The 26,007-nt window shown below is 38.3% G+C and overlaps 1 protein-coding gene across 1 annotated transcript; it reads right to left on the minus strand.

Moving 5' to 3' along the window:
- On the minus strand, window positions 1–25,393 carry ICOS (inducible T cell costimulator). Its single transcript, XM_050750913.1, has 5 exons — window positions 25,255–25,393; window positions 5,603–5,938; window positions 4,784–4,890; window positions 3,685–3,769; window positions 1–2,009 (listed from the first exon to the last, which is right to left on the minus strand). The coding sequence occupies exons 1-5, from the start codon at window positions 25,310–25,312 to the stop codon at window positions 1,996–1,998; spliced, it is 600 nt and encodes a 199-aa protein (XP_050606870.1). The 5' UTR covers window positions 25,313–25,393; the 3' UTR covers window positions 1–1,995.
- Window positions 25,394–26,007: the final 614 nt, after the last annotated feature.

Genomic DNA, 26,007 nt, shown 5'->3' on the forward strand with positions numbered 1-26,007 from the left:
CAGTTGCTGAATATCAAATGTTTATTCTTTCCCTTCTTACTACTGCTAAAATCTCTTTGATAAGTGACTCCTCTTAAAACCGGATTTGATTTCACAGAAATTTTGTCCTTTAATAATTCATCTTGAAACGTCTCATGCTGGGGATGAGGATGTGTCAAGGCATAGCTTGGACAACCAGGCCAGGTTGGCTACCGTGAAGGCTCTCCTCCCCATACCTCAGCCCACACACAGAAACCTGCAAACAACTCAGGGAACACCTGTGCAAAGCCAGCAGGTTGTCCAAGTCAGCTGAAAACAGAACACCATACTAGATTCAAATTACAAGTTCAGTACTGTACTGTACACATCCAGCATTACACATGCTTAAGATAATATAAGTATGCATAATGACACATTAGGTCTCACTTGTAAACTATAAGCACACAGTTACAAAATGTTAAACTACAACATAATCCCAATTTACCTAAAGTTACAAATGTTGTTGCGTACACATTGGCTGCTTCAGAAGCCTTGGGCATGCAGACAGGAAGTAGAGAAAATATTCCAGCTAAGAATAATCACATTCCATGTATTTAAGAATCTTTCTAGCCAAATCACCTTCTAAAGAAGGCTATCTTGAAGGGCCAGGGCCAATTTCCAGGCTGTGTGGTTTTAGGAGAGGGAATTGTGCCCTGAAACATATGTGCTCTTCACAGATCCTGGAATTATGAATGCAGGTAGACCCACTGTGATTCCCAGGGTGACTTCAGCCTCTGAGAGCAAGAATACCTAGTGGCCCCTGGCTCAGGGGAGTCTCTCAACCCTGGAATCCCACCCAGATCTGGAGGGCTGCTCCAGGCTGATGGGGACCATTTTGACCTGTCAAGCCCAGAGGCACCATGGGTATAGTCTGACAGCAACCTACAGTAACTGCAGCTTTCAGGCTAAATGAATATTCTGCTCTACCCCAGGAGAATGCTTGCCCATTAAAGATGATTTTGTTTGCAATTTTAATACGATCTACAAAAAGAGCTAAACTTATAATTAATAGCACCATGAAAACATAGATAATGGTAGAAAATAGGATAATAAAATAAATTTGTTTTCAATTCTGGGCAATGTTTCCCACCACTTACATGAAAAAGTAAACCATTTTAACTGAATTTGAGAAAAGAATATGTCTTTCTGGAGCAAAAATATTCTTGTAGGGAGAAGACAGGCAAATATATTCATTATGAATTTTATATACATATGTGTGTATATATGTATGCACAGATATATAAAACTATTGAGCAGCACAGGAAAGAATGTAAGACATAGCTCTCTATTGAGAGCGGCTGTTGGGCTGTCAAGCAGTCATGTAGAAGTATTTTTAAAAAGAAAACTGAGGGCACAAGAAAGCATCTAAAGTCTTGGTAAAATGGTCAACTGGGGTTCAGCAATTGAAGGAGAGTACTGCGTATGTACTAATGTACAGTTCACATCAACATCTCAGAAATAAAATAGCTCCAGCTTTGTAGCATCTCCCTTGACTGTGTGATTAAAAGAGGAATTCTCATCCCTACAGAAAGAAGAGGTAGTATGATAGTGAAATGCGGACAGATGCTGGTCCTTGGCTGCTCGTTTGCTTTGCAGATTCAGTACCCCTGGCATCTTTAAAACATATTTTTGTAAATGTATTTGTTTTACTGGCTGGTGCACTGCTAGGAGCAGATGTGGAGACAGGGATTCCACTCCCAGTGAGGTCTATTTGTTGAGCACACAGGAGCTGGGCCTTCTCTAAAGCTGGTTTCAAGAGGGTGTTTGTTTTGAGAGGATTCGGCAGTACCAAGGCAGTCTGTTAAAATCCCCATTGACTGATACAGTCACTTGTCCAGATTGAACAAAACACCAGCAGAAGATGTATGTAGTTAAATCAAGTCAGACTCTCTGTGGTCCAGGAAATAAGAGAATCTTGCACTTCAAGTTGTGGAAAACTGGCCAACGTTGTTCATGCCTGGATGCCAGAGTTCCAGATTATACGGTCACATCTGTAACAAAAATTTAGCATAAATTCTCTAAATGCTCTCCATGTGTGAGTTCCCTACAAGAAGCTTTCCCCCTTTCCATTGCCTTTCATACACACACACACACACACACACACACACACACACACCATGCAACCTTGTCTTTATGCTCCAAGACCCAGCACCAGTTCCCCATTTCCAAAGAAGTTTAACTCCTGACTTCTATAACAGACATTATCTGAACTCATCACTTTGAAACTGTCCACCTCTGATTTCAGCTGCTGCTGGGGCAGAAAGCTCTGCAAGGGCTAACTGTTCTAGCACAACAGCCCCACTGCATTTCACTGCTTTTCTGCCCCGGACTTTCGCTGAAGACTCATCCCAAGTAGGCTCATCCCAAATAGAGGCACAGCTCAGGGATGCGGGAAAGCTAATGCCCCCCGCAGGCAACCCCAAATCAGTGAGGATGGAGCCAGTGGTTGCCATCCTTCAGGAGAATAGTTCTGGGCAGCATCTGTACACTTCTCAGAGGTCCAGTGAAGTCAGGCCTCTGTGGCCTGGAGTTGAGACCTTGATAATAACATGCCCTTCATTTGCTTCTCTTTGTTAGCTGTCTCACTCTCCCTGTCCCCTCACCCCTTCTTCCTGGGATCACCTCCCAAATAAACTACTTGCACCCAAGTCCTTATTCAGGTTCTGCTTGTGGGGATCCACACAGACAGAACACATTAAGCAAAGAGATCAAGAGATCATATTTTTTCAACAGCAAAGTAATGAAATACAAGCTCTTTGCAAGTGTCAAAGCTATGGTATTAACTATCTAGGGAACCAAAAGAATCACTGAACACTTTGGGCAACAATTTCTGTCATCTAAAAAATGAATGTGAACTCAAGGAGCCTTTTTAGCTCCCAAACCATGCTATAATTCCATGACAATGCAAGCTATGTGTGTCCCCTTTAGACAGTCTGTAGCCACTGAGGGGTGGAAAAATGCAGTGTCTTCTGTCTCATTACACATCGCACATCATTCCAACCTCAAGGGTATAAGACATGAATTTTCCACAATGGAAGCTTCAAACTTTCTGGGTGCTCCTCAAACTTGGCAACTTTCCGTTTTCTGACTCTTAACACAAAAGATCAAATTCCCACGTTACTGAGACTTCTAAAGCCATTCCAGTTCTCTAAACTTGCACACTCTTGACATCAAAATAACCAAATATCTTCAGCAATTTCTCCTTCTTCCCTCTAGCAGCACCAGCACAGATCTCTTTTCCTAATCTCAGTCCAAAATTAGCATACGTCTGTCCAAATTCCCCAGAGTGCCTCACTCAGTAACTCACACTTCACTGATGATCAATAAACTCTCATCGAATGACTGAATAAAACCTTCAACAAAAAACACTTAGAACCATCCCAACTTTTGAAACATCAGTTGGAAGATTGCCTTGATACAATGGTGGCTTATGAACTGTTTGTGTGTTTAGTTTCAGTAGTGACTTACAAACCTATTGCTTGTTTGTTTTCAATATACTGCAGAAAATATAAATCTAGTTAAAGTGAAAAATCCAGATTTTCACAGAAAATACTAGAATTAGGCCTTGGAGATGTTTTCCTTTCTTAAAAAAAAAAAAAAAATTAACATTGCAGGCTTACTGTGAAGAAAGCTCTTCCCTACCCAAACCCCCAAATGGAATCGTACCTGTGAGTCTAGATTTTTTGGCTGTGTTCACTGCTCTCATGAACATGTATTCACCGTTAGGGTCGTGCACGCTGGATGAATACTTCTGAAAGAAAAAGCCAGAAACATGCTTTGTCATCTTTTCTTCTCCATCTCTTTGTTTTTTGACTGTTTTCTATTCTTCGTTGAAGTGGTATGTGACAAAAACATGGTAATGTGACTTAGGTTCCTGGCTTTAGGCTAAGTAGGAAAACAATATGAAACGGGCTTTACGTAAAAAGAGCTTTCCACTGAACTTTCTTCCTCATTTTTGCCATTATTGTTTCTTTCCCAATAGACTTAGATCATGGGCCCCATCTCATTCTCTTCCTTCTTTATGTCTCCCACAGATATACACTGGCCAATGACCACACCATGGATATACTTGAGTACTGGCATACTCGGGTAATATGCAGAGTGGTGTCAGTTCTTTGATTGAGAACCTGTAATGTGAGAGATCAAAAAGAATATCCCCCAGCACAGGGAGATTTTTGTTGTAGTCATTGTTGTTTATCTTTCTAAATAGCTCCTCAGCGGTTTTCTTTAAAAGCAAGGAGTCTAATAACTTACCATGTAAAGAAGTTGTCAGTTTCCTTCTCAGCTACAATTGACACCTTAGAAGGATTTCTTGCTGACTGTTTTTAACTTACCAGCGAAGCAAAACTTATAACTAATTGTTTCATCTCTGCCCTGCCTCTCAGGAACCTTAGAGTCAAATTTGCAGCCCACGCATAATAATTTTTTAAAAATCAGAGGCATCTATTTTTATGTTTTAACCTTCCTCCTGACCTTTAGTCTTCTCTTGGCCTCAATTTCCTCATCTAGTTTGAACAATAATAATAATAACATAAGTCTCTGTAAGCCATCAAGTCAAGTCTTCTTTGGAATGTGTGGGCTATAAAACAAATAAATAACTTCTGTTCCAAGTGATTAGTTTAATTAGTAGGTATGTCTTGGGGGGAAGGAATTGTCTCCCTGTTGGTCAAACTACTCTGACAAGAGCCATGCATACTTTTGATGAGGAAATAATCACTGATGTACATCAGTAAAGCAGATACAAGGAAAGATAGAGATTGCTTACCTTTTTTGTAAGCCAACAAATAAGTATGCATCCAAAAATGCAGACAACAACAAAGGTTGCACATCCTATGGGTAACCAGAACTTCAGTTGGCAACAAAGTTGTGATTCTGGATTGGAAAAAAAGGTATGTTAATGAAAAATTCTGAGAATCAAATCTCTTCTTTCAGTGCTGAACCAAGAGTTCTCTTACCAAATTTAAAAGAGCTATTTAATCAAATGAAGCTTTTTCTTTACCATAGTCATGAAATCCAGTAAGTGGGCAAGTTATTAGACTAACATCATCTCAGTATTATGGCAAGGATCCAGGAACTAAAACTTAAAAGATTATGCATATAATGTATTTACAAATGTGGTTAATAGAAAGGGCTTTTCTGCCTATATTTTTATAAAAGAGGTAGTAGTAAAAGTAATGTTATAAAACTATGATTTTCAATCATCACACTTCATTCCACAAACACAGTACAAAACCAAACCTTAAATCTTAGGTGAATAGAGATAATACCCCTTATTAAGCCATGAGTTTAAGTATTTGTCTTAATATTTTTCCCGATTTTTAATAGCATATGTGTTTAAAAGGCAATATGATCTATTTCTGACTTAGCAGTCTATGGGATTACATTGCATATTGCTGAATAATACTAATTATGATTAATAGTAAATCATCACCCGTATGTCTTCATTATAAATGATTGCCATCAACTGCATCTAAGTGAACTTCAACACAAAAGATATTTCTTTGTCTAAGTGTTTTCATTAGTGAGAAAAGTTGTCAAAACATATATATACTCTTAAGTTTGGAAGATGAAAGCAATGTCTTACCATAAATATGCAAATATCCTCCCGTAAGAGTTACTTTAAAAGGAGGAGGATCAAAAATTGATAGGTTGCAGAAGTAATAGTTGGCATGAGAACGGTCCAAGTTATATAGAAAAAAAGAGACACTGTTGTTGGATAACTGAGAACGGCAGAATTTCAGACTCTTAATGGACACTGTGTTTCCACTTCCTTTTGTCTTAGTGAGATCGCAGAGTATTTGCCCCCCTTTCAGCAACTGCATTTTAAATTGCTGGACAATGTCAGGATATTTGCATAAAATTTGTACACCTCCGTTGTGAAATATAAACATCTCATAATTGGCAGAACCATTGATTTCTCCTGCATAAAAAGAAAGAAAAAAAAGCAAAAGTGACATTTTATAAATATGTTGCCCTAATAATTATATTTTAACATAAAAGTAATTTATTTTATGCATAAAGTCATCTCTGTTGCACCAAAATGAAACAGCTTCACATTCTCCCTCCACCCCTCAAGAAAGAACATAAGATAAAACTGTCCTAGAGAAAAAAAGAATCCTAACCAGAAACTCACTTGTCATATGTGAATATAGAATATACTAAATATTAAATAATATATTTACATAGTATGAATGAATCAAACAGGTATGGTCTCTGTCCTTTAGTAGCTTTCATATTGGAGGCAGATGGTAAAGGAATAAATATGTAGTAATGCACCATAATTTGTGATAGGAATGGAGTACTATTTAAATAAAGGTGGTAGGGTCAGGTGGGTTATAATTTGGATTATAGAATCAGAAAATGCCACCTTGAGGAAGTGAGTTTTAAAATTAGAATTACAGAATTGGTAGCACTTAGCCAAACAGAGAGATATGGGAAAAGTTGAAGTTTAGGAAAAACTTCATTTATTAGTAGGTATGTCTTGGGGAGAAGGAATTGTGTAGCTGTTGATCAAATTACTCTGACAAGAACCATGTGCACTTTTGATGAGTAAATAATCTCTGATGTACATCAGTAAAGCAGATACAAGGAAAAATAGAAATTGCTCACTTTGTAAAAGTACAAAGTAGTTTAAAAATGAGTAATTGTATATATAATATATGTTATATGTATGTATATTATATATTATGTATTAAAAAATATGTATTATAGGTATATGTATACTACAATATATACAGACTATGTGTGTATTTGTATACAAACAATTGTGTACATATACATACATCTATACACACATACATTATTCCTCCTGCTGGAGAGTAAAAGAACACACTAATCATTTTCAAATGATAGAAATGTATTTTCTCCAAACCTCATCCACTGAGAACCAAATCAAGACCTGATAATAAATATAAAGTCCCAGATTTTTGTTTATTTTTTCACCCTCTTTTCTTTTGTCTTTTCCTTTCTTTTCTTTTCAGAGAAAAGGTTTTACTCTGTTTCCCAGGCTACAGCGCAGTGGCATGATCCTAGCTCATTGTAGCCTCCACTTCCTAGGCTCAAGGGACCCTCCTGCCTCAGCCTTCCAAGAAGCCAGGAATACAGGCACACGCCACCATATCTGGCTATTTTTGAAAAAGAAATTTTGTAGAGACAGGTCTCACTATGTTGCCCAGGCTGGTCTTGAACTCCTGGCCTCAAGCAATCCTCCTGTCTCAGCCTCTTAAAGTGCTGGGATTACAGACGTGAACTACCATGCCCAGTCCCACTTTTTCATTTTCTGAAATAAATTTATGCTTATCGGAAGCCAAGGTTGTTTTTGCAAGCTACACAGGAATCACAGAACGAAAAAACTGAAATCGCCTTGGCCTGGTGGTTGCAGATTCTGAGTTATTAGACTATAAATTCAAACTGCTCATTGCCTTCCCTTTCTTTTTGTTTTATTTTCCTTTTTAATATGACAATTTTTCATGCTGAAATTGTTTAGGAAAATGATTAGCATGCTGGTTTTTTCATAAGTTTTGAAATCTTGGTCTTTGTTTTTGAGAAAACTATAGAAGTGCAAAAAAAATTTAAGGAGAAAAATTACCTAGTTCTACAGTGAAATAGAAATACTCTGTATATTTTTGCTCCTTATCTTTCAGAAACATACTTATTATTTATAGCAAACATATTATTTTGTGTTCTGCTATTGTTATTTTATGTCATAAGCATTTCATTTTTTACATAGTCACCATAATTATCCTTTTTGAGGACTATATTATTGGCCCAAATGTTAATCTATCATAATTTGTTAAACTAAAATACTAATGTTGGATATTGGGATTATTTTCAGCATTTTGCTTTTATGTAAATATTATGACATTTGGTCAAAATGTTTAAAAGTTATAATAATATGTATTGCTATTTTGCTTTCTGAAATTTGTAACAGGATTAGCATTATGCAGGAAGGGCTATTTGTCACACCTCTATGTACACTAGTTGTCTTAATTTTATTTAAGATTCACAATTACTTATATTCTTAATATCCTTAGGCTTCAATTTATATTTCCCCTATATATCTTCAATTTGGGTGATTTGATTGTGAAAATAAACACAAGTGTTCTAGTCTTCAGTTATAGTAGTCCCTATTATTCAAACTAATTCTCACACCAAAACAGCCAAAAATGTTGAACAAATGTCCAAAAATATTATTAAAAGCATTAAAGAGTGACACAAAGGAGGAGAAATTACCTGGCTAAATTTGAAGAGAGAACCAGAACCCCGAGAGACAAGCAAAGCTTGGAAGCTGCTTTTACTCTGAAAGCATTGCTGTTCTTTCAAATTCAAACTTTTGTTTTAAGTCTTAGCTCCCAGAATCTGCAGAGTGAAAGATCTAGCAGAAAACTCTCTCCCCAGTAAGTTGGAATCCCAAAGAGTTACATCCTTGGAGCACAGGTAAACCAGAAATAAACCAGACCTCATTCAGATTAGATGGTCTAGAAAAATCTTCTGGATTTCAGTGGTCTAGAAAATCTCAATCTTTGAATTTTCTTTAAGGAGATTTGCATTATTATTACCCTTCAGCTTTTGAAACTAAAAATGCAAACTATTACAAGAAGAAAAGGTTGACATCCTAGGCCTCAAAAAATTTCCTACAAATAATATTCACATTCAATGGCAAATGCATCATAAAAATAATGAGACATACAAGAAAACAAGGTAACAACAGAAACAACAAACCACAAAAACAAACTCACGATTTATATATTTGAATTATCAGGTCCCCAAGATAAAGTAATTGAGCTTATTATGCTTAAGCAAATAAAAGAAAAACTTGTAATAATATCTGTAGTACATAGGAAAATTTAAGTCAACTAATTTGAAAAAGAACCTGCAAGAATCGGCCAAAAAAAAATGCACTAACTGAGATTTAAAACTCAATAGAGAGGTTTAATATATATCAGACAGAGTTAAAGAGAAAATTGGTGAGCCAGCAGATAGGTTGGAAAAATTAGTTAGAACCCAATCACACTCCACAGATTCAAGAATCCCAACAATTCACAAGCATATTTTTTAAAAGTATGCACACCTACATGTATCTTAGTGAAAATCCTAAAAGCAGCCAGAGAAAAGAGACTGATTACCTTCCAAGGAGCAACTATTAGACTGTTCCAGCATCAACAATAAGAGCCCTGATATGGAGGAATTATAACATATACCTCGAATGTGCTAAAAGATCCATCTGTCAATATAGAGCACATTGTCTAGAAAGATAGTGAAGGTATATGTAATTTGAAACTTTTCTAAGTGAAGTATACATGTTGTGGTTTCTTCCATAATTACTAAAAAATAGAAATAGTTAATATAATCTGAATTAGTATCACAAAATTCAGCCTAAAGGTTTTGTCTAAAGAGGGAGAAAGAGTTGGAATCAGAAGGAAACAGGGGTGCTGACAATCTTGTATTTCTTGACATGTGGTGATTATGAGGGTGAGGTAGTATGCTTTAGCACTATTCATTAAATTTTACATTTTTTTTTCACTTTTCTATATGGATGTTTTGTTTTATAATAACGAGTATTTTTAAAAGCATACAGAAGGAAAATAATACTTGCTTCGTTTTAAAAACTGGAGGGAACAATGTAAACAACAGGCAAAGAAAAAAACTGTTGGCATGAGAACCGGTGCAGTCTACATTAGATAAAAACGTAGGGTATTTTGCTTGGGGCCTTATTTGCCTGACAGTAAAATATGAAATATGTTGCCCCACTGTTGCTTTGATGTGTATGTCTCTACCGTCTGCTGCAGAAGATAAAATCAGTGGACTGGTTCTCGGTTCCTTTAGACATGTTCACAAAAAAATTTCCCAGAGTCTTTAGAATGGCAGTAAGTAAACCACAAAGATCTTGGAGCCAAAGTGTCTGTGGTCACTATGTATACCAGACATAGATGCATTGTCTTCTACTTCTGAAGATGATTTTGTCAGCAGATTTTTCCCCCATTGTGCCCACACTGTGGCAAACACAAGAGGACATGAATGGTTGGCAGTGCAGTGTGGTGGAAGTGCATTGCAGTGGCTCCCAAGGAAACCAGAGGCAAATTCTGGCACTAGTAAGGCTCTGTGGCTAGGGTGCCTCTGTGGAATTCAGCCTCCTCCTCCGTGAAATAAGGAAGTGAAACAAAAACATCGTAATGTTCTTTCTAACACTTGCTTTCTCTGGATTCAGGATCAGAATACATCCAGATAAGACCACAAACAACTGAGAGAGCTAATTCTTTGCTGTTGGGTGAGTCCTCCACAGGGAAAACAATGTTCCTGTTAACCACTTTCAGTCTCAATATCATAATGGGCTATTCCAGAAAGTCAGAATAAATTAAAATAAAGAAGACTATCTTTCTTGCCCACAAAAGTGTTTAGGTAGGACTAGGAATGCTGTGCCTCAATTTTTCTTGAATGGCATGTTGAGAGTGTTTGCCACTGACATCAGCTGAAGATTTCAAAGTATCTTTCTGTTGGACACTCTGCTTTTTTTTGTTTTTGTTTTTGTTTTGTTTTTGTTTTGAGACAGTCTTGTTCTGTCACCAGCAGGCTACAGTGCAGTGGTGCAATCTCAGCTCACTACAACCTCTGCCCCCTAGGTTCAAGCGATTCTCCTGCCTCAGCTTCCCAGGTAGCTGGGACTACAGGCACGTGCCACCATGCCCAGCTAATTTTTGTATCTTTAGTAGAGACGGGATTTCACCATGTTGGCCAGGATGGTCTCAATCTCTTGACCTCATGATCCGCCCACTTTGGCCTCCCAAAGTGCTGGGATTACAGGCGTGAGCCACTGCGCCTAGCCTGGACACTCTTAATTATTCATTTTATTATTTTTAATTTAAAAACTACCTGGATAACCTATTTATTATGAAATGTAGTTATCAGAAGGCTGACTTCAGTTTCCACATATCCAGTGTTTAAACTTTCCATCTGGAAAACCACTTGGCAGCTCTAAGTCTGCAGTTTGAATGTTTTTAACTATAGGATTTAATTAATTACTTCATAACTATGTTGGCAGATATAGAACAGATATGCTTGCTATAACTTGAACGTTTGTCCCCCTCAGACTGACACTCATATTGAAAATTAATCCCCAGTGTAATAGAATTGGGAGATGGGGCCTTTAAGAAATGATTGGCAGAACCCTCACGAAGAGCTTAATCCAATTCATGGTTTAATGGGTTAACAGATTAATAGGTTATCACAGGAGTGGGTTAATTATCATGAGAGTTAGTATGTTATAAACAGCCAGATTGGCTGTCTCTCAAGAACCTCCTCATCATGTAATCCTCTGTAATGCCTTGGGCCTCTGATGAGTGTCCCCACCAGCAAGAGAAGGCCCTCACCAAATTTCACCCCTAGGCCTCAGCCTAGACCTAGGCCCCTAGACCCCTGGACTTAGGCCCCAGCCTCCAGAACTGTAAGAAATACATTTCTTTTCTTTATAAATTACCCAGTCTCCAGTATTCAGTGATAGCAACAGAAAATGGACTAAAACAATGCTCAAAAGACAAATTACAAATTCTTCTTAGCCTTTGGTAACATTTGAAAATAGTATTAAAGGAGACTGCCCCTCATAACCATGACTAAAGCATTTAATGGATAGACAATTTAAGGAAGATCTGAATACGTCAGATTCTTATAACTGCAAAAACAGCTAGGATCTTTTCTCCATCCTTCTTGGATGTTCTTATCTCCAAGTCTAATACTCAATCTGGAATGCTGGTATGATAGCACCACTTTCATAGATAGTGTCTGTTCTGATTGGTGCGGTGTCAAATCTATTTGGTCAATTCTGTTGCCATGCCAGTAGTTAAAAATTGTGAGTGTTTCCCTTACCAATCTCTCTCTTCTTGTTCTTTCTTCCTTTTTCTCATGTTTTCTTTTCTTCTCATACCACCTTTAATATAAAATCTTCTCCAAAATATCCTCTCTCACAGTGTCTTTGATATGCTCCTCCTACTTCCTAACATACCATTTCCATTGTCAATAAATTTCATCAACACTGTTCATGTTTCAGGCATCCTATAAACACCCTCAGCTTTACACCTTTTGCTTCCTGTAACATGATTCAACCTCTTCTCAGCATCATACACAGTCAGACCTGGTGACCTCTTTTGTGTACATACAGACAACCAAAGGCCCAGACAGATTAAATTATTTGCCCGAGGTCACACAGCTTCCTGGGTGCGTGAAAGATTTTTGGCTCAATCCACAGTCAAAGTGTCACCAGCAACAACAGAAGTATAATAAAAGCAGGCAACCACAGGAAGCTAGACAGTGGTCACTAACAACTGAGTTACAAGACCACTGCTAAAATCTGTGTGCAGGAAGAACACCTAATTTCCGGCACCTCTGTTTTATGTCCAACAGAATCCATCCACTTCTCCTCCATCTCAGCTTCAACTGGTCCAAACCATTGTCATCTCTCCCTGGGACTACAAGAACTTCCTAACTACAAAAGCTTCTGCTTTTACTCTTGCCCATTTACAATCCATTCTCCACAGAGAAACCAGAATGACCTTCTTACATACATAATCCAATAGAGTCATTGTTCTGCTTATAAAATCTCCAGGGGCTTCTCATTTCACTTACAGTAAAATCTAACTCCTTACCCTGGTTTCCCATGACTTACATGACCTGTCCTACCTCTCCCCATTTTATACCAGCCACACACTACACCACAGTCACACTGCCCTTCTTTCTGTTCCTCAAACACACAAAGCTGGTTCCCAGGGCTTTTAATTTGTCTTTTCTCCACCTAGAGCATTCTCTTTGATTTTTACATGGCTGCTTCTTTGTCATCGTTCAAGAGTAATGACACTTCTTCAGTGACCACTGGCCACCCAATCTAAAGAATATATCCTGGTCATTGTCTAGTATGTTAGCTGAGATAAAGCATTTATCACTGTCTGAAATTATCTGGTTTATCTGATTGTTTTCTTCTTCATTGTCTGGCTACTACACTCCAATGTAAGCTTTAAAATCAGGGACCTTGTTGGTCTTATTCACAAATCCATCCCAAGTATCTACAATAATACCTGGTATGTTGTAAGCTGCAATCAGTTATTTTTTGGATGGATGAAAGCGTGGTTGGATGGGTGAACAAATGAATATGTAGACGGTGACATTTTAAATGTGAGGAGATGAAGCATAAGATTTATAATATAAGAGCCAAAAGGGTTTCTAGAAATGACAAGTTAAACCTTTCATTTTGCATTTTCCATTTGCATTTATCAAATTAAACTAGAGCCAGAAAAGGTGAATATCTTGCCCAGGATTACATAGCTCATAGCTGGGACATGATTCCAGAGTTAGCTACGATATGCCATGTTGCTTTTCTTCTGGAAACAAGTACATGAAGATACACAATCATGCATACAAGACACTACCCAAACTGAGATGTCATGTTATAATGGAAATTATCTGTCTGAGCTTTAAAGAAAAACTTTCTTTACCTACAAATATCCACTGGGCTCATAAATACTTATTTAGATAACTGATGATTATCTTGGCTCTTATATGTCTATGGAGGGCAGGACAACTTTGTTCCATCCAAGTGAGAAACAAACCTGGTTGCTAACTTGGATGTCCCAAAGTGCAGCCATTACATTTGCCCAATATATGGCCAGGACAAGAACCCCTGGACCAATGGTTGTTCTAATATACCAAGGTGTTTTATAAACACAGCATGTTAGTGATCTGTGATATAAACATCATCCTATATCTTTTAGCACTTAATGTGTTACCAAAAACACAAAAAGAAATGTGTGGTCTTGGATCCTGGCGATGAGTCTTAAAATCTGAATATTAAACATGAGGGTCTGTTTTACTACCATATCTGTTTACTTTTTATTGGAAACCCTAGATTATAATCAGTCTAGAGAACAGGTACTATATTTTCTTCATCACATAGAGTACTGTGTCTAACAGGGCATATTCTTCCCAATCGAGGCTCAAGTCTGTTAACTGACTTTTTTTTTATAGGCTGGGTGCGGTGGCTCATGCCTGTAATCCCAGTACTGTGGGAGGCCGAGGCGGGAGGATCACGAGGTCAAAAGATCGAGACCATCCTAGCTAACACAGTGAAACCCCACCTCTACTAAAAATACAAAAACTTAGCTGGGCGCGGTGGCATGCGCTACTCAGGAGGCTGAGGCAGGAGAATCGCTTGAACCTGGGAGTTGGAGGTTGCAGTGAGCCGAGATCACACTACTGCACTCCAGCCTGGCAACAGAGCAAGACTCCATCTCAAAATATAATAATAATAATAATTTTATAATATTACTGTTGATATCAATAGACTAATGTTTTCAAGAGTAAAATAAAAATCTTTATATTAAGTGATCTCTTTAGGTTTTCAAATTTTTTCCCTCTTTATAAAGCACAAGAACATTTTCATCTTCTTTTGGGGGACGATTAAGAAAATTTCTGAAGAAAAGGTCATTCACCTGAGAACTGCACTATAGTGCAGATGAGTTCATTTGCCAGTTGATGCTTTTAATATCTGAACTACTTCATTTCTCCAGGATAAGACGCTCTTGCCCAGACCCATCCTGCTGGGACTCTTTGCAAGCAATTGTATTGTTCCTGGTTGAAAATCCTCTGGAGGAAACGTTTAAAGAATCCACTCAGTGCAGAGCGTGCAAGATGTCAGAAGTGTAATTTTATTTTCTTTAACTTAGACTTCTAACCACAAACCTCCACAAAGGTCTCAGAGTGATGGAAAGATAAGATCCCCTGAGTTTGTAATCATTGATAGTGCTTATTAAACATACTTTCTGTAATGAAACAATGATAAGTATTAGCTTAGCACAGCACATGAATGTGACACAAGAGGCAAAAGTCTAAAAATTGAAATGTTTATATTAGTTTTGAGTTACTTTTGATCTTTTACTAAGAAATTCTGGCATTTTTTTAAAAAGTGCTTCCTACTACTTTTCTCACCTTTCATAAAAGCAATGTCATGTCTTACAAGTCTACTAGCTAAAACTTTTAGAATCCTGGTTAGTAGATTTTTATATATGCATCATTTCTAAACTTACATTGCTATTCAAAGGCACCCATAATCTAAAGAAGCGACTGAGGCAAAGAAGAGAGAGAGGATAGACAAGATAAACCCGATCTAATCTAAATGCCTAACATTTGGAGGAAAAAAAAATGGGAAGTAGAAAAGTGAGGAGAAAAAGCCAAAACAGTACTCATGTATACACACACAATATGTGCATTGTTTTACTCTCCAAGGAACTCCACAGGGGGTACAAAACACCCTTTTGGTTCTCTAAGTGTATATAATAAGAAAAATGAAAGATTGATTTTCTCCTAGTTAAAACTGATTTCTTCATGAAAAATGAAAAAATCCCAGGGGTATTATAAAACTTCATAGCAATATTCACAAAATAATTAATTTGCAAACAAGTTGTTTTGTTAGTTACTTCTTTGCCTTTGATTTGAAACTATTGTACTAGGGAAATCATGAGATTAAATGAACCCAACTCTCTTCCACAGAGTGGGAGGGAGAGAAGATTTTCTCCACACCTCTGAATACCTACATTGCTTCCCATTGCTCAGCTACTGTGCAAAACTCCTTGGGCACATGGACAGGGTGTTCACTGCCTGAACTCATTTGCACCTATCGTTCCAGCTCTTATGTCTACCCCCAGGAGCCACATTTTCTCTCCAGCCCAAACTTCTAGTTCCTTGTTTCCAAATTCCTTTCAACATCACTATCTGGATATACCCTAACACATCAAGTGTAACCTTTCCAAACCGAGCTCAGTACAGTCATGCACTGCATAAATGACGTGTCAGTCAATGATGGACTGTATATGTGGTGGTCCCATAAGATTATATACTGTAATTTTTAATGTCCCTTTTATGTGTTTAGTTACACAAATATTTACCATTGTTCTACCATGACCTGCAATATTCAGTACAGTAACATGCTGTACAGGTTAGTAGCCTAGAAGCAATAGGCTACTCCACATAGCCTAGGTAGTGCAGGTAGATGATGCCTACTCAATGGTCTCTAGACATCATCTACCATCTAGTAGTCTAGACTAGACATCATCTACCATCTAGTAGTCTAGACTAGACATCATCTACCATCTAGTAGTCTAGACTAGACATCATCTACCATCTAGTAGTCTAGACTAGACATCATCTACCATCTAGTAGTCTAGACTAGACATCATCTACCATCTAGTAGTCTAGACTAGACATCATCTACCATCTAGTAGTCTAGACTAGACATCATCTACCATCTAGTAGTCTAGACTAGACATCATCTACCATCTAGTAGTCTAGACTAGACATCTTCTACCATCTAGTAGTCTAGACTAGACATCATCTACCATCTAGTAGTCTAGACTAGACATCATCTACCATCTAGTAGTCTAGACTAGACATCATCTACCATCTAGTAGACATCATCATGTCAGTACACTCGATGATGTTCACACAACAAAATCACTAAGGACACATTTCTCAGAATGTATTCCCATCGTCAAGTGGCACATGACTGTATTCATTCACCAAACCCAAACCCTGTCTTTTCAGGGAGTCACTAGTCTGACCTTAGGAACCTCAGAGTCTTCCTCATTTCTTCCTCTCTCTGATTTTCATCATCCAATTGGTCACCAAGTCCAGTTGACTCCAGCTCATTAATATCTCTTAAATTCAGTTCTTTATCTCCATTCCCATTGCCAATCCGCACCTTTTTCATGTCTTCCCTTTATCTGTGGAAGCATCCTCTTGACTGGCCTTCTCAACACTGATCTCTCTCCTCCCCATCCTTCCTCCATGCTGCTCCCAAAATTATGTTTCAGAAAAGCATTTCACTCCCCAGTTTAAAAGTCTCTATTAGTGTTCTATTGCTTATAAGGTATTTTAAAATGTATATATCTGGCTTGACACAAAATGCTTTCACAATCTCATAGGCCATCTATTGAAGCCACACTGAATGTTTTGGCCATTTCTTTCACACTTCTGTTCTTTATTGCTCGAATATGCTTCACACTTCAATATTTCTGTTACCATAAACTAAAATATCTGATTACCCATTAATCTGAGAAGAAATTATTATTCATTCTTCAAGAACCATTTTAAATGTCAACTTCTCTCTTGAGATATTTCCAAGACCATAAGACAAAGACTCTTATTTCTACGCTCCCCATAATACTTTGTTTAGGCCAGTATATTTTAGTGCATAGCATCTTGGATCATAACTATTTTTGTATGTCTTCCTCATTTAACCATGAGCTCCACAAAGATAAGGACTGCATTACAGTTGCCTAAACAATCCCAGGACCTTGAACATAGTGAAAGCTCAATCATATTAAATAAAAGAATTAATATTAATAGAATAATATAAAGGCTAAGCATGTTTGGCAAATATCTTTGTAATGGGCCAAGAAGAGGAGCAGGAAAAGTAGAGCAAGAGATCCCACAAGGCTCTTCAACATCCCCAAAAAAATCACACTAGTTCACCAGCAATAGATACAAATCAAGAAGAAATTCCTCATTTACCTGAAAAAGAATTCAGGATGTTAGTTATTAACCTCCTGAAGATTGGGAGATACTTATTTCCCAGTCAAAAAGAAAGACTCATGGGAAAGGGAGACCCTCCTCTCCCAAACACACACTGTGACTGGAGAAGCTGAAGGTCTGTTTGTGGAGAAGTTTCCGACTTTGTCTGGAGGTGAGTCAAGTTAGAGAGCCAAATGGAGCAAAATACAGGGGTAGAGGAAGCTGCAGAAAGGCTCTGGGAGCTCAGTGGGTCCCCAAACAGCCCATTCCTGCCCGACACCACAGGGATCCATCTGGAGGGTGGCCAGAGGAGCAGGAGTAAAACTCCACAGGGAGAAGGAATTCTCTGGCTGAACTCCGTAACTATTTGAACAGGGCAAGAAGTCTCCTGGCCTGAACTGGGGGAGGCCGTGAATCCAGCATGCAGATTTCACATGCAGGGGAAGAACTCAAGTCCTTTTCTTACACAGCTGGGAGGCAGAATGCCTTGGGCAAGTTTTCAAGCCAGTCTCACCCTCCGCCTGGAAACAGACTCGGAGCTGTTGAGGGAGGCATGGTTAGAGTGAGACCGGTCCTTCAGTTTGCCTGGGATCTGGGTGAGGCCTGTGACTGCCGGTTTTCCCCCACTTCCCTGAAAACCTGCATGACTCAGCAGAGATTGCCATAATCCTCCTAGGTACACAACTCCAGTGACCTGGGAATCTCACCCACATCCCCCACAGCAGCCACAGCAAGACCTGCTCAAGGACAGTCTGAGCTCAGACATGCCTAGCCCTGCCCCCACCTGATGGTTCTTCCCTACCCACCCTGGTTAGCAGAAGACAAAGGGCATGTAATCTTGGGAGTTCTAGGGCCCTGCCCACCACCAGACCCTCTCTATACTATTACAGCTGATGCTTTCTGGAAAGCGCCACCTCCTGGCAGAAGGCCAACCAGCACAAAAATAAGAGCATTAAACCACCAAAGTCAAAGGCCCTCATGGAGTCCATTGCACCCTTTGCCACCTCCACCAGAACAGGCACTGGTATCCGCGGCTGAAAGACCCACAGACAGTTCACATCATAGGAATCTGTGCAGACAACCCCCAGTACCAGCCCGGAGCCGGGTAGACTCACTGGGTAGCTAGATCCAGAAGAGAGACAACAATCACTGCAGTTTGGCTCACTGGAAGCCATATACATAGGAAAAGGGGGAGAATACAACATCAAGGGAACACCCCGTGGGACAAAAATATCTGAACAGCCTTCAGCCCTAGACCTTCCCTCTGACAGAGCCTACCCAAATGAGAAGGAACCAGAAAACCAACTCTGCTAATATGACAAAACAAGGCTCTTCAACATCCCCAAAACATCACACTAGTTCACCAGCAATGTGTCCAAACCAAGAAGAAATTCCTCATTTACCTGAAAAAGAATTCAAGAGGTTAGTTATTAAGCTAATCAGGGAGAGACCAGAGAAATGTGAAGCGCAATGCGAGGAAATCAAAAAAATGATACAAGAAGTGAAGGGAGAAATATTCAAGGAAATAGATAGCTTAAAGAAAAATCAATAACAATTTCAGGAAACTTTGTACACACTTTTAGCAATGCAAAATGCTCTGGAAAGTCTCAGCAATAGAATTGAGCCACTAGAAGAAAGAAATTCAGAGCTCGAAGACAAGGTCTTCGAATTAAACCAGTCCAACAAAAACAAAGACTAAAGAATAAGATAATGTGACACCAGGGTCCACACACTTACTTAATCTCTTCCCCAATAATCTAGTCCAACCCCCTCACTGTACTGAAACTCAAGCATCAGAGCTAAAGAGATTTGCTAAGAAATAAAAAAACAAAAAGAAGCTTTTAACATTAAGTTGGATACGAAAATGAATTTTAGGTATTTATTTTCCTTCTAGGTATATTGGATATATTATCACCCCTAATACTTAAAGTAGTATCCACATTGGTGCCACATATGTGTTCTGTGATTGAAAGGGTTATTATACATCAAAAAATTATTTTAAAGTGACTTAGATATGAAATTACATTGTACATAACACACTCATTTCCCTAGACATTTTCATTCATCAGCCATCATGTATTAAGCTGGGCTGTCATTGTACCTGGGTTCTTCTCTGATGAAGTCTAAATTCTTAATGATTTTCCCATCACTTATCTGCCTGTAGAAATGTACAGAAATGGATTCACATATAGAAGAAACTTTCATCATAATTAAATAAGTGCAAATAGGCACATCTATGAGATTTTTGCATTAGTCCTAGATAGTGCAAAGTAAACAGAACTTTAACTGTGAGTGCAGTAGAGAGTTTGTTGTTGCTATTGTTGTTTTTGCATGAACAGATTCTTCGATGCAAAGTCCTAGGAGAACACAAACACAGGCTGTAAAAAAAATCTATTTATCAAATTCAAAAAAGTTACCTTTAAATGATCATTAATTGCTTATTGAAAGTGCTGTGTCTGTGTCAGCATGGCTCAAATAAACAGATCCTAACAGTACTTGTGGTCAACTGGATGGAAACTCCTGAGTCTATCACCCTGTTGGGGGACAACCTGTTTCTTTTTTTTCCTCAAGCAAAGTAGATACAAGCATCATTATGTTATATGTGACCCAGAAGGAAGTTCATATCCCCAATTTCTGACTCTCTAAACTTGCAAACTTTTACCTGTTTTGGTCAACCTTTCAGGCCAAACTAGTGAAAAAAAAAACCGTTTTTTGACTAACGCTTTCAATTTGTGTGCCATATCCCCTACATACTTAAGTTCCACTTTCCAAAATATAATTGTGAATTTTTATAAGAAGATTTCAAATGCCAAGTTTCTTATTTCACTTTGAATGGCCAAAAAGTGCCATTTGACAGACCTAGTTTATTAGAACAGCAGTAGTACTGAGGTGCTATTTACAGAGAAACTGTGACCTTTTCTTCAGTTATTGCAAGCTACAAACGATTATAAAATATGTTTTTAAAACTTTGCAAAGCCCAATAAGTCATTTTGCATATAAAACTCAATATTCTTAGAGTAGGGAAGCAGTATATGTTGTAGATTTTGCTGTTTACAACTGTGAATACTGGGATGAATTTTTTTAAGCCAAATAATGCTATGAATCTTACAGTGAGTAAAAATAAGAATTTCAGTCCCCCCTACACGCCTACATTTTGTTTCTACCAAGAAATGGGAATATGCTACTAGTAACTTAAAACTGAAATATCCATTTCATCTGAAGGAGTTGTGGTTAGCAAACAACAGCAAGTTGTGAAAGCAATTTTGTTCACAAATGATGAAAAAATAAAGGACTCAAGATCTTACATGAGAATAAGAGACATTTCTAGAAAGAGTGGGGAAAAAGAGGATAAGGTATGATTAAACAAATACTAGGAAAAAATGACTGAAATGAAGAATAAAGCTCGAGTCTAGAGATTGAAAAGCTTCACCCAGTCTTAAAAAAAAAAATCAATAGAAGGGCTGGGCGCAGTGGTTCACGCCTGTAATCCCAGCACTTTGGAAGGTGGAGGCGGAGGTGGGCGGATCACGAGGTCGGGAGATTGAGACCATCCTGGCTAACACGGTGAAACCCCGTCTCTACTAAAAATACAAAAAAATTAGCCGGGTGTGGTGGCGGGCGCCTGTAGTCCCAGCTACTTGGGCGGCTGAAGCAGGAGAATGGCGTGAACCCGGGAAGTGGAGGCTGCAGTGAGTCGAGATTGCGCCACTGCACTCCAGCCTGGGCGACAGAGTGAGACTCCACCTCAAAAAAAAAAAAAAAAAAATATATATATATATATATATATATATATATATATATAAATATATATATATATATATGTAGAAACACACAGAGAGGGAAACAGAGGGAGAGAGTTACACATATCCTGGAGGAATTCCTGAATTCCAATATGGAAGTAAATAGCTTTTGAGATTATGAAATTCTCGAGATTTTTTTTTTAATTACTTACAAAGGAATGAGAATTAGACTACCATGAAACTCTTCACCCACAACCCTAGAAGCCAGCAGATAGTGGAGGAATATCTGCAACCACTAAGATGAAAGGCTGCCACCCAGGACTCCTATTCCCAGGAAAGATATCAGTCACCCATCAAGGTAAAAGGAAGACACCCTTACTTGTGCTGGAATTCAGAGAGTTGGGGATATTTAAGGAAAATAAGAGAAATCTTCTGATCATTAGATCAGAACAGATCACAAGACAGGAGCAGATGTCCAGAATGATGTTGTCACTGAACGTATGTGATGTAAGTGTTAAGAAAGGATTCTTGAAACAGAAGAGAAATACTGTAAGAGGAAACCTAGCAATGATCTGCCTCTATAGGTTTAAACTGTTTCCACAAAACCCATGTATGGAGCAGGGTGCACTCTGGGGGCAGTGTGAGAGTGGGAAAGGAAGAACATTCTTAAGTTCTCATACCAGTGCAGGGGATGGGGACTAGGCACATCAGACAAAGGCATTTTCATTATTTTCATACAACAATAAACAAGTAGACATTCAATTAAGATTCTCTGAACGTGATAATTACTTAGTAAATTAAGAACTGTAGACGACCTTCCAAATTAATCGGAGGCAAAGAGGAGAGTCAAAAGAAATTTCATCACACCAACAAAAATAAAAGAGAAAAACAGGATACAACAAAGAAAAATAAGTAGTAAATAAACCTAGAAATAAAAACAAGTAGAGGCTTATGCTGACTGGCAATGGCCTGAATTCATCTATCAAAAGAAAAAATCGACAACTGGGATTTTTTAAAAATCTAGCAAGAACGCTGGAAGGGGGCGCTTCCAGGAGATGACATTTCCTCAGTCCTGGAGAGGCTGAGAGGGGCTCCAAGGTCAGCCATCTTCACAGACTTCCCTCAGACGCTGGAGACACTGAGGGGCTCTTTTCCCGAGTGGAATTTAGGAATCACTAATGGAATGCCTCAGTGACAAAGGAAGGCTCAAAATGGCCTTGAGGGCTATCTTCCCAGCTTCCTCACAGAACACATCATAAGACATGAACAGCCCTTCCTACTCTGGTGTATTATCCACACTGTTTTTAAAGTAGTCTTTCTAAAACCAGAATTCATCCCATCACTCACCTGGTCCCTGTTGCCCATAGAGTCTACAAAGAGGGTCTCCAAAATGTAGTTAGATATTCACATTTTTCCTAGATATTTTTACAATTAAAAGCTTCCTATTGTTCCAAATTCATTGAAAAAAAAAAAGGCTTTGTTAAATTCTACATTGAGATCCATCAAAGACTGGAAATCACCAAGATTTCCATCCTTCTGTAATTCACAACCAAATAACAAAGGTGACCAGAATCATTGAGATTTACGTTCCTTTAGATTTATGTTACGCCTCCACTACTTCAACACAGTTTACAAAGAATATAGATGTTGGAGTCACAGTGGAGTTCTAATTTTGGTTCTGCCACCAATTACTATGTAACAAATCACTTAGCCTTTCCTGGTTGGAAATTCTTCAAACACTGACTAAAGGTAAGAAAGCCTACATCTTCAGGGCATGAGAAAGCCTACGTAAATTGAGAGGATTGAAAATACGACAGAGGACAAGCAAGTGCTTAGTTTACTTGAGTTTGGCTCTTTTTGTTTAGAGCTATTAAATGGCAGTTTCTGGATACATGCATTGTGGAGATATTTTGAATAGGATCGTTGTTAGCAGATTTATCGTTACCATTTAGCCACTCATGCCTCAGTTTTGCCACATGTCAAACAGGATGCCACGTCGCATGGTTGTCTTTATAATGAGAGTGAACATTGGCTGTATTCATTTAGAATATACTATGAATGTTATTCCAGAATACAAATTATTCACCAGCTTAATCTGGCAACTTGAAATAATCCTACCTAAGGCTGGATGTCACCTTCTACAGAACTGACACCAATGCTACTTTAATTCTCCTGAGCATAATACCACAACCAGAACTGCCCAAATTGGTTTGGCCTAGTGGAATGATTTTTATCAATACAAACAAACCCTTCCATGAATGGTACAAATGTTCCTGGAAGAATATCCAAAATCTTGAATATAGACCATATGGTCTGAATGGTCTGGCCTCTGCTTTCCTTTCCAGCCTCATCTTGGACCAACTTGGACCAGTTGGTCATCTTGGACCAAGTTCAGCCTCTCTGCTCAGGCACATCTGTCTGCCTTCTTCTAGTTCCCTAACCTTACCTCATTCCCTCCTGCCACAGGCTCTTTTGTACTTGTTCTTTCCACGGGATGGAATGTTCTTCCCTACCTTCACACCATTCTCCTCATTGATTCCTACTTGTCCTTGAAATCTCTACTCAAGTGCCACTTGCACAGGAAACACTTCAATGAACCCTGCTCCTCAGCTCCACCTCCACACCCACCTAATCTAGTCAAGCTCCTTGTTACATTCCCTCATAGAATTAAGTTTTGCCTGTAATTATCATTAATCCATGGGATTATTTGATTAATATCTCTCTCCCTACCATGCAGTTACCTTCTGAAGAACAGGGGTTGACCTGGTTTTGCTCATCCTTGTACATACACCATCTGGCACAGTGCCCCATGCGACATGAGTAAATGGATGAATGAAGAATGAATACGAATTCCAGAGCTGCTCATGTCATTCATGCTGCTAAAGGACTTCATGAGATTCTAGAAAAGGCATAAACCAGCAAGTAGCCCAAAACTGTCCTTGGGCTCATTCTACATTCCTCAGTCCTCTTTACTTAACAGCACTTAACTCACTTTGAGCCAGCACAAGATGAAACATTTGATTTTTTTTAAATTTTTTGTAAAAACAGTAAAGTCTATTTTTTTACCACTGAAAAAATTATCCCTAGATAGGATCATACCTACTAAAAGTTCTGCCTTCACTTTTAGTTTATTTGATTATTTAAGTTATTTAATATAACTTCACTTTCCTTTTTTCAACCTCAAGCAGAGGGCTCAGTGTGAAAGAGAAAATAAAAGTAGTGCAAATTATACACAGTAAAAAGCAGCAGAAACACATATATTAACTTACATTGTGTGTAGTATTATTTAAATTGTCCATATAGAGTCTGCTATATACCATTCAAGAGAAAGAATCAGGGACTCCAGAATGATCTTTTTTTTTTTTAAGGTCTACAGGGGCTAGGAAGTATTTTTACATTATCCTTTCCTCCTTGGCTTTTTAGGGTGAACTCTGATACTTAGTGTCAATAAAAACTCTATGGTACCCTGGACGTTTCAGATAACAGATCATCCAGGTAAGATTAAAATCAAAATCCTTCTTTTCAAAGCCTTCCCATTTTATCTTCTGGCACAGAAAGAATTCCCAGTCCAAATGCCAGAGCTATTTAATTTTCATTCTGTTGACACAAGTCATTTTGCCTTTCATCTTTCTGTAAGAACAGTAAGCCACTCTGCTACTTTATCCACTGACAGGTAACTCCAAGCAGGTGATTTAAAAATTTAATGGTCTGATGAAACACTTTTTTCATCTCAAGACACAGTATCAAAGGCAGCAATGCAAACTCAATGCCATCCACAGTGACATGAGTGACATGGTGCCCTTGGCCATATCCTCGGGCTGTTCTGAAACTATTCCTACTTTCAAAACCCAAAACCACTTTCTTTTGGGTGCATAATTTTTTACCTTTGCTTTTTCTTAATGTTTCCTTGAATTATAACTTAATAAGAAATGTTCAATAGGCCACTTACCTGTTAAAACTTTCATGTGCAAGCAGAAGAGAAAGAAATACCAGAGGCCTGACTTCATGTTTGCCAGAAACAGTTAACAGTCCTCGTGTTCAGTGTTAAAGCTGACAGTGAATTCAGGCTCTCAGTTGTTTTCTATTTGCTGGAAAGGAAGTGGGTTTTCTGGGAGTTTATGTAGTGTCACGCTTACCATCAAACCAAGGGGGTGTCTCTTCTTTGATGCCAATGGCTATGTGAAAGGCATTATTGCTTATGACAGTTAAACAATGCATGGATTATTGATGATTTTGAAGACAGAGGAAAACATTACCCTTATTCTGGTTCCTACAAAACAGGTTAAAGAGATTAATGCCTGTATTTTTCAGAATCACCATACTTCTCTGAATCAATAGTTATTGGGGATAACAGGACCCACGGATACCCACATGATGAATAAAACATACATTTTGACACATTTCTATCTTATGCTAGGTGCTCCAGAGATAAGAAAGCCTTTGAAATAGGACAAGAAACAAACAAAATTATTATAGAAATTGAAATGAAAAGATCTGAATCATAGGAATCTGAGAGATGATATTTATGTGGCATTCATTGTAGATTGCAATGTTTCAAGTGATGGGGTCAGTTTTAAACTAACTTAAACCCTGCTCCTCATATTACAGCAGTCTGTAGGAACCAGGGATTCATCACCTAGGGCTCAGTGAGACCAAGAACGTTTAAAAGCCTGCTGTGGTCTCTCTATCCCTGCAGGGAGGT

Source organism: Macaca thibetana, chromosome 12 (assembly GCF_024542745.1).
Source record: "Macaca thibetana thibetana isolate TM-01 chromosome 12, ASM2454274v1, whole genome shotgun sequence".
Classification (NCBI taxonomy): domain Eukaryota; kingdom Metazoa; phylum Chordata; class Mammalia; order Primates; family Cercopithecidae; genus Macaca; species Macaca thibetana.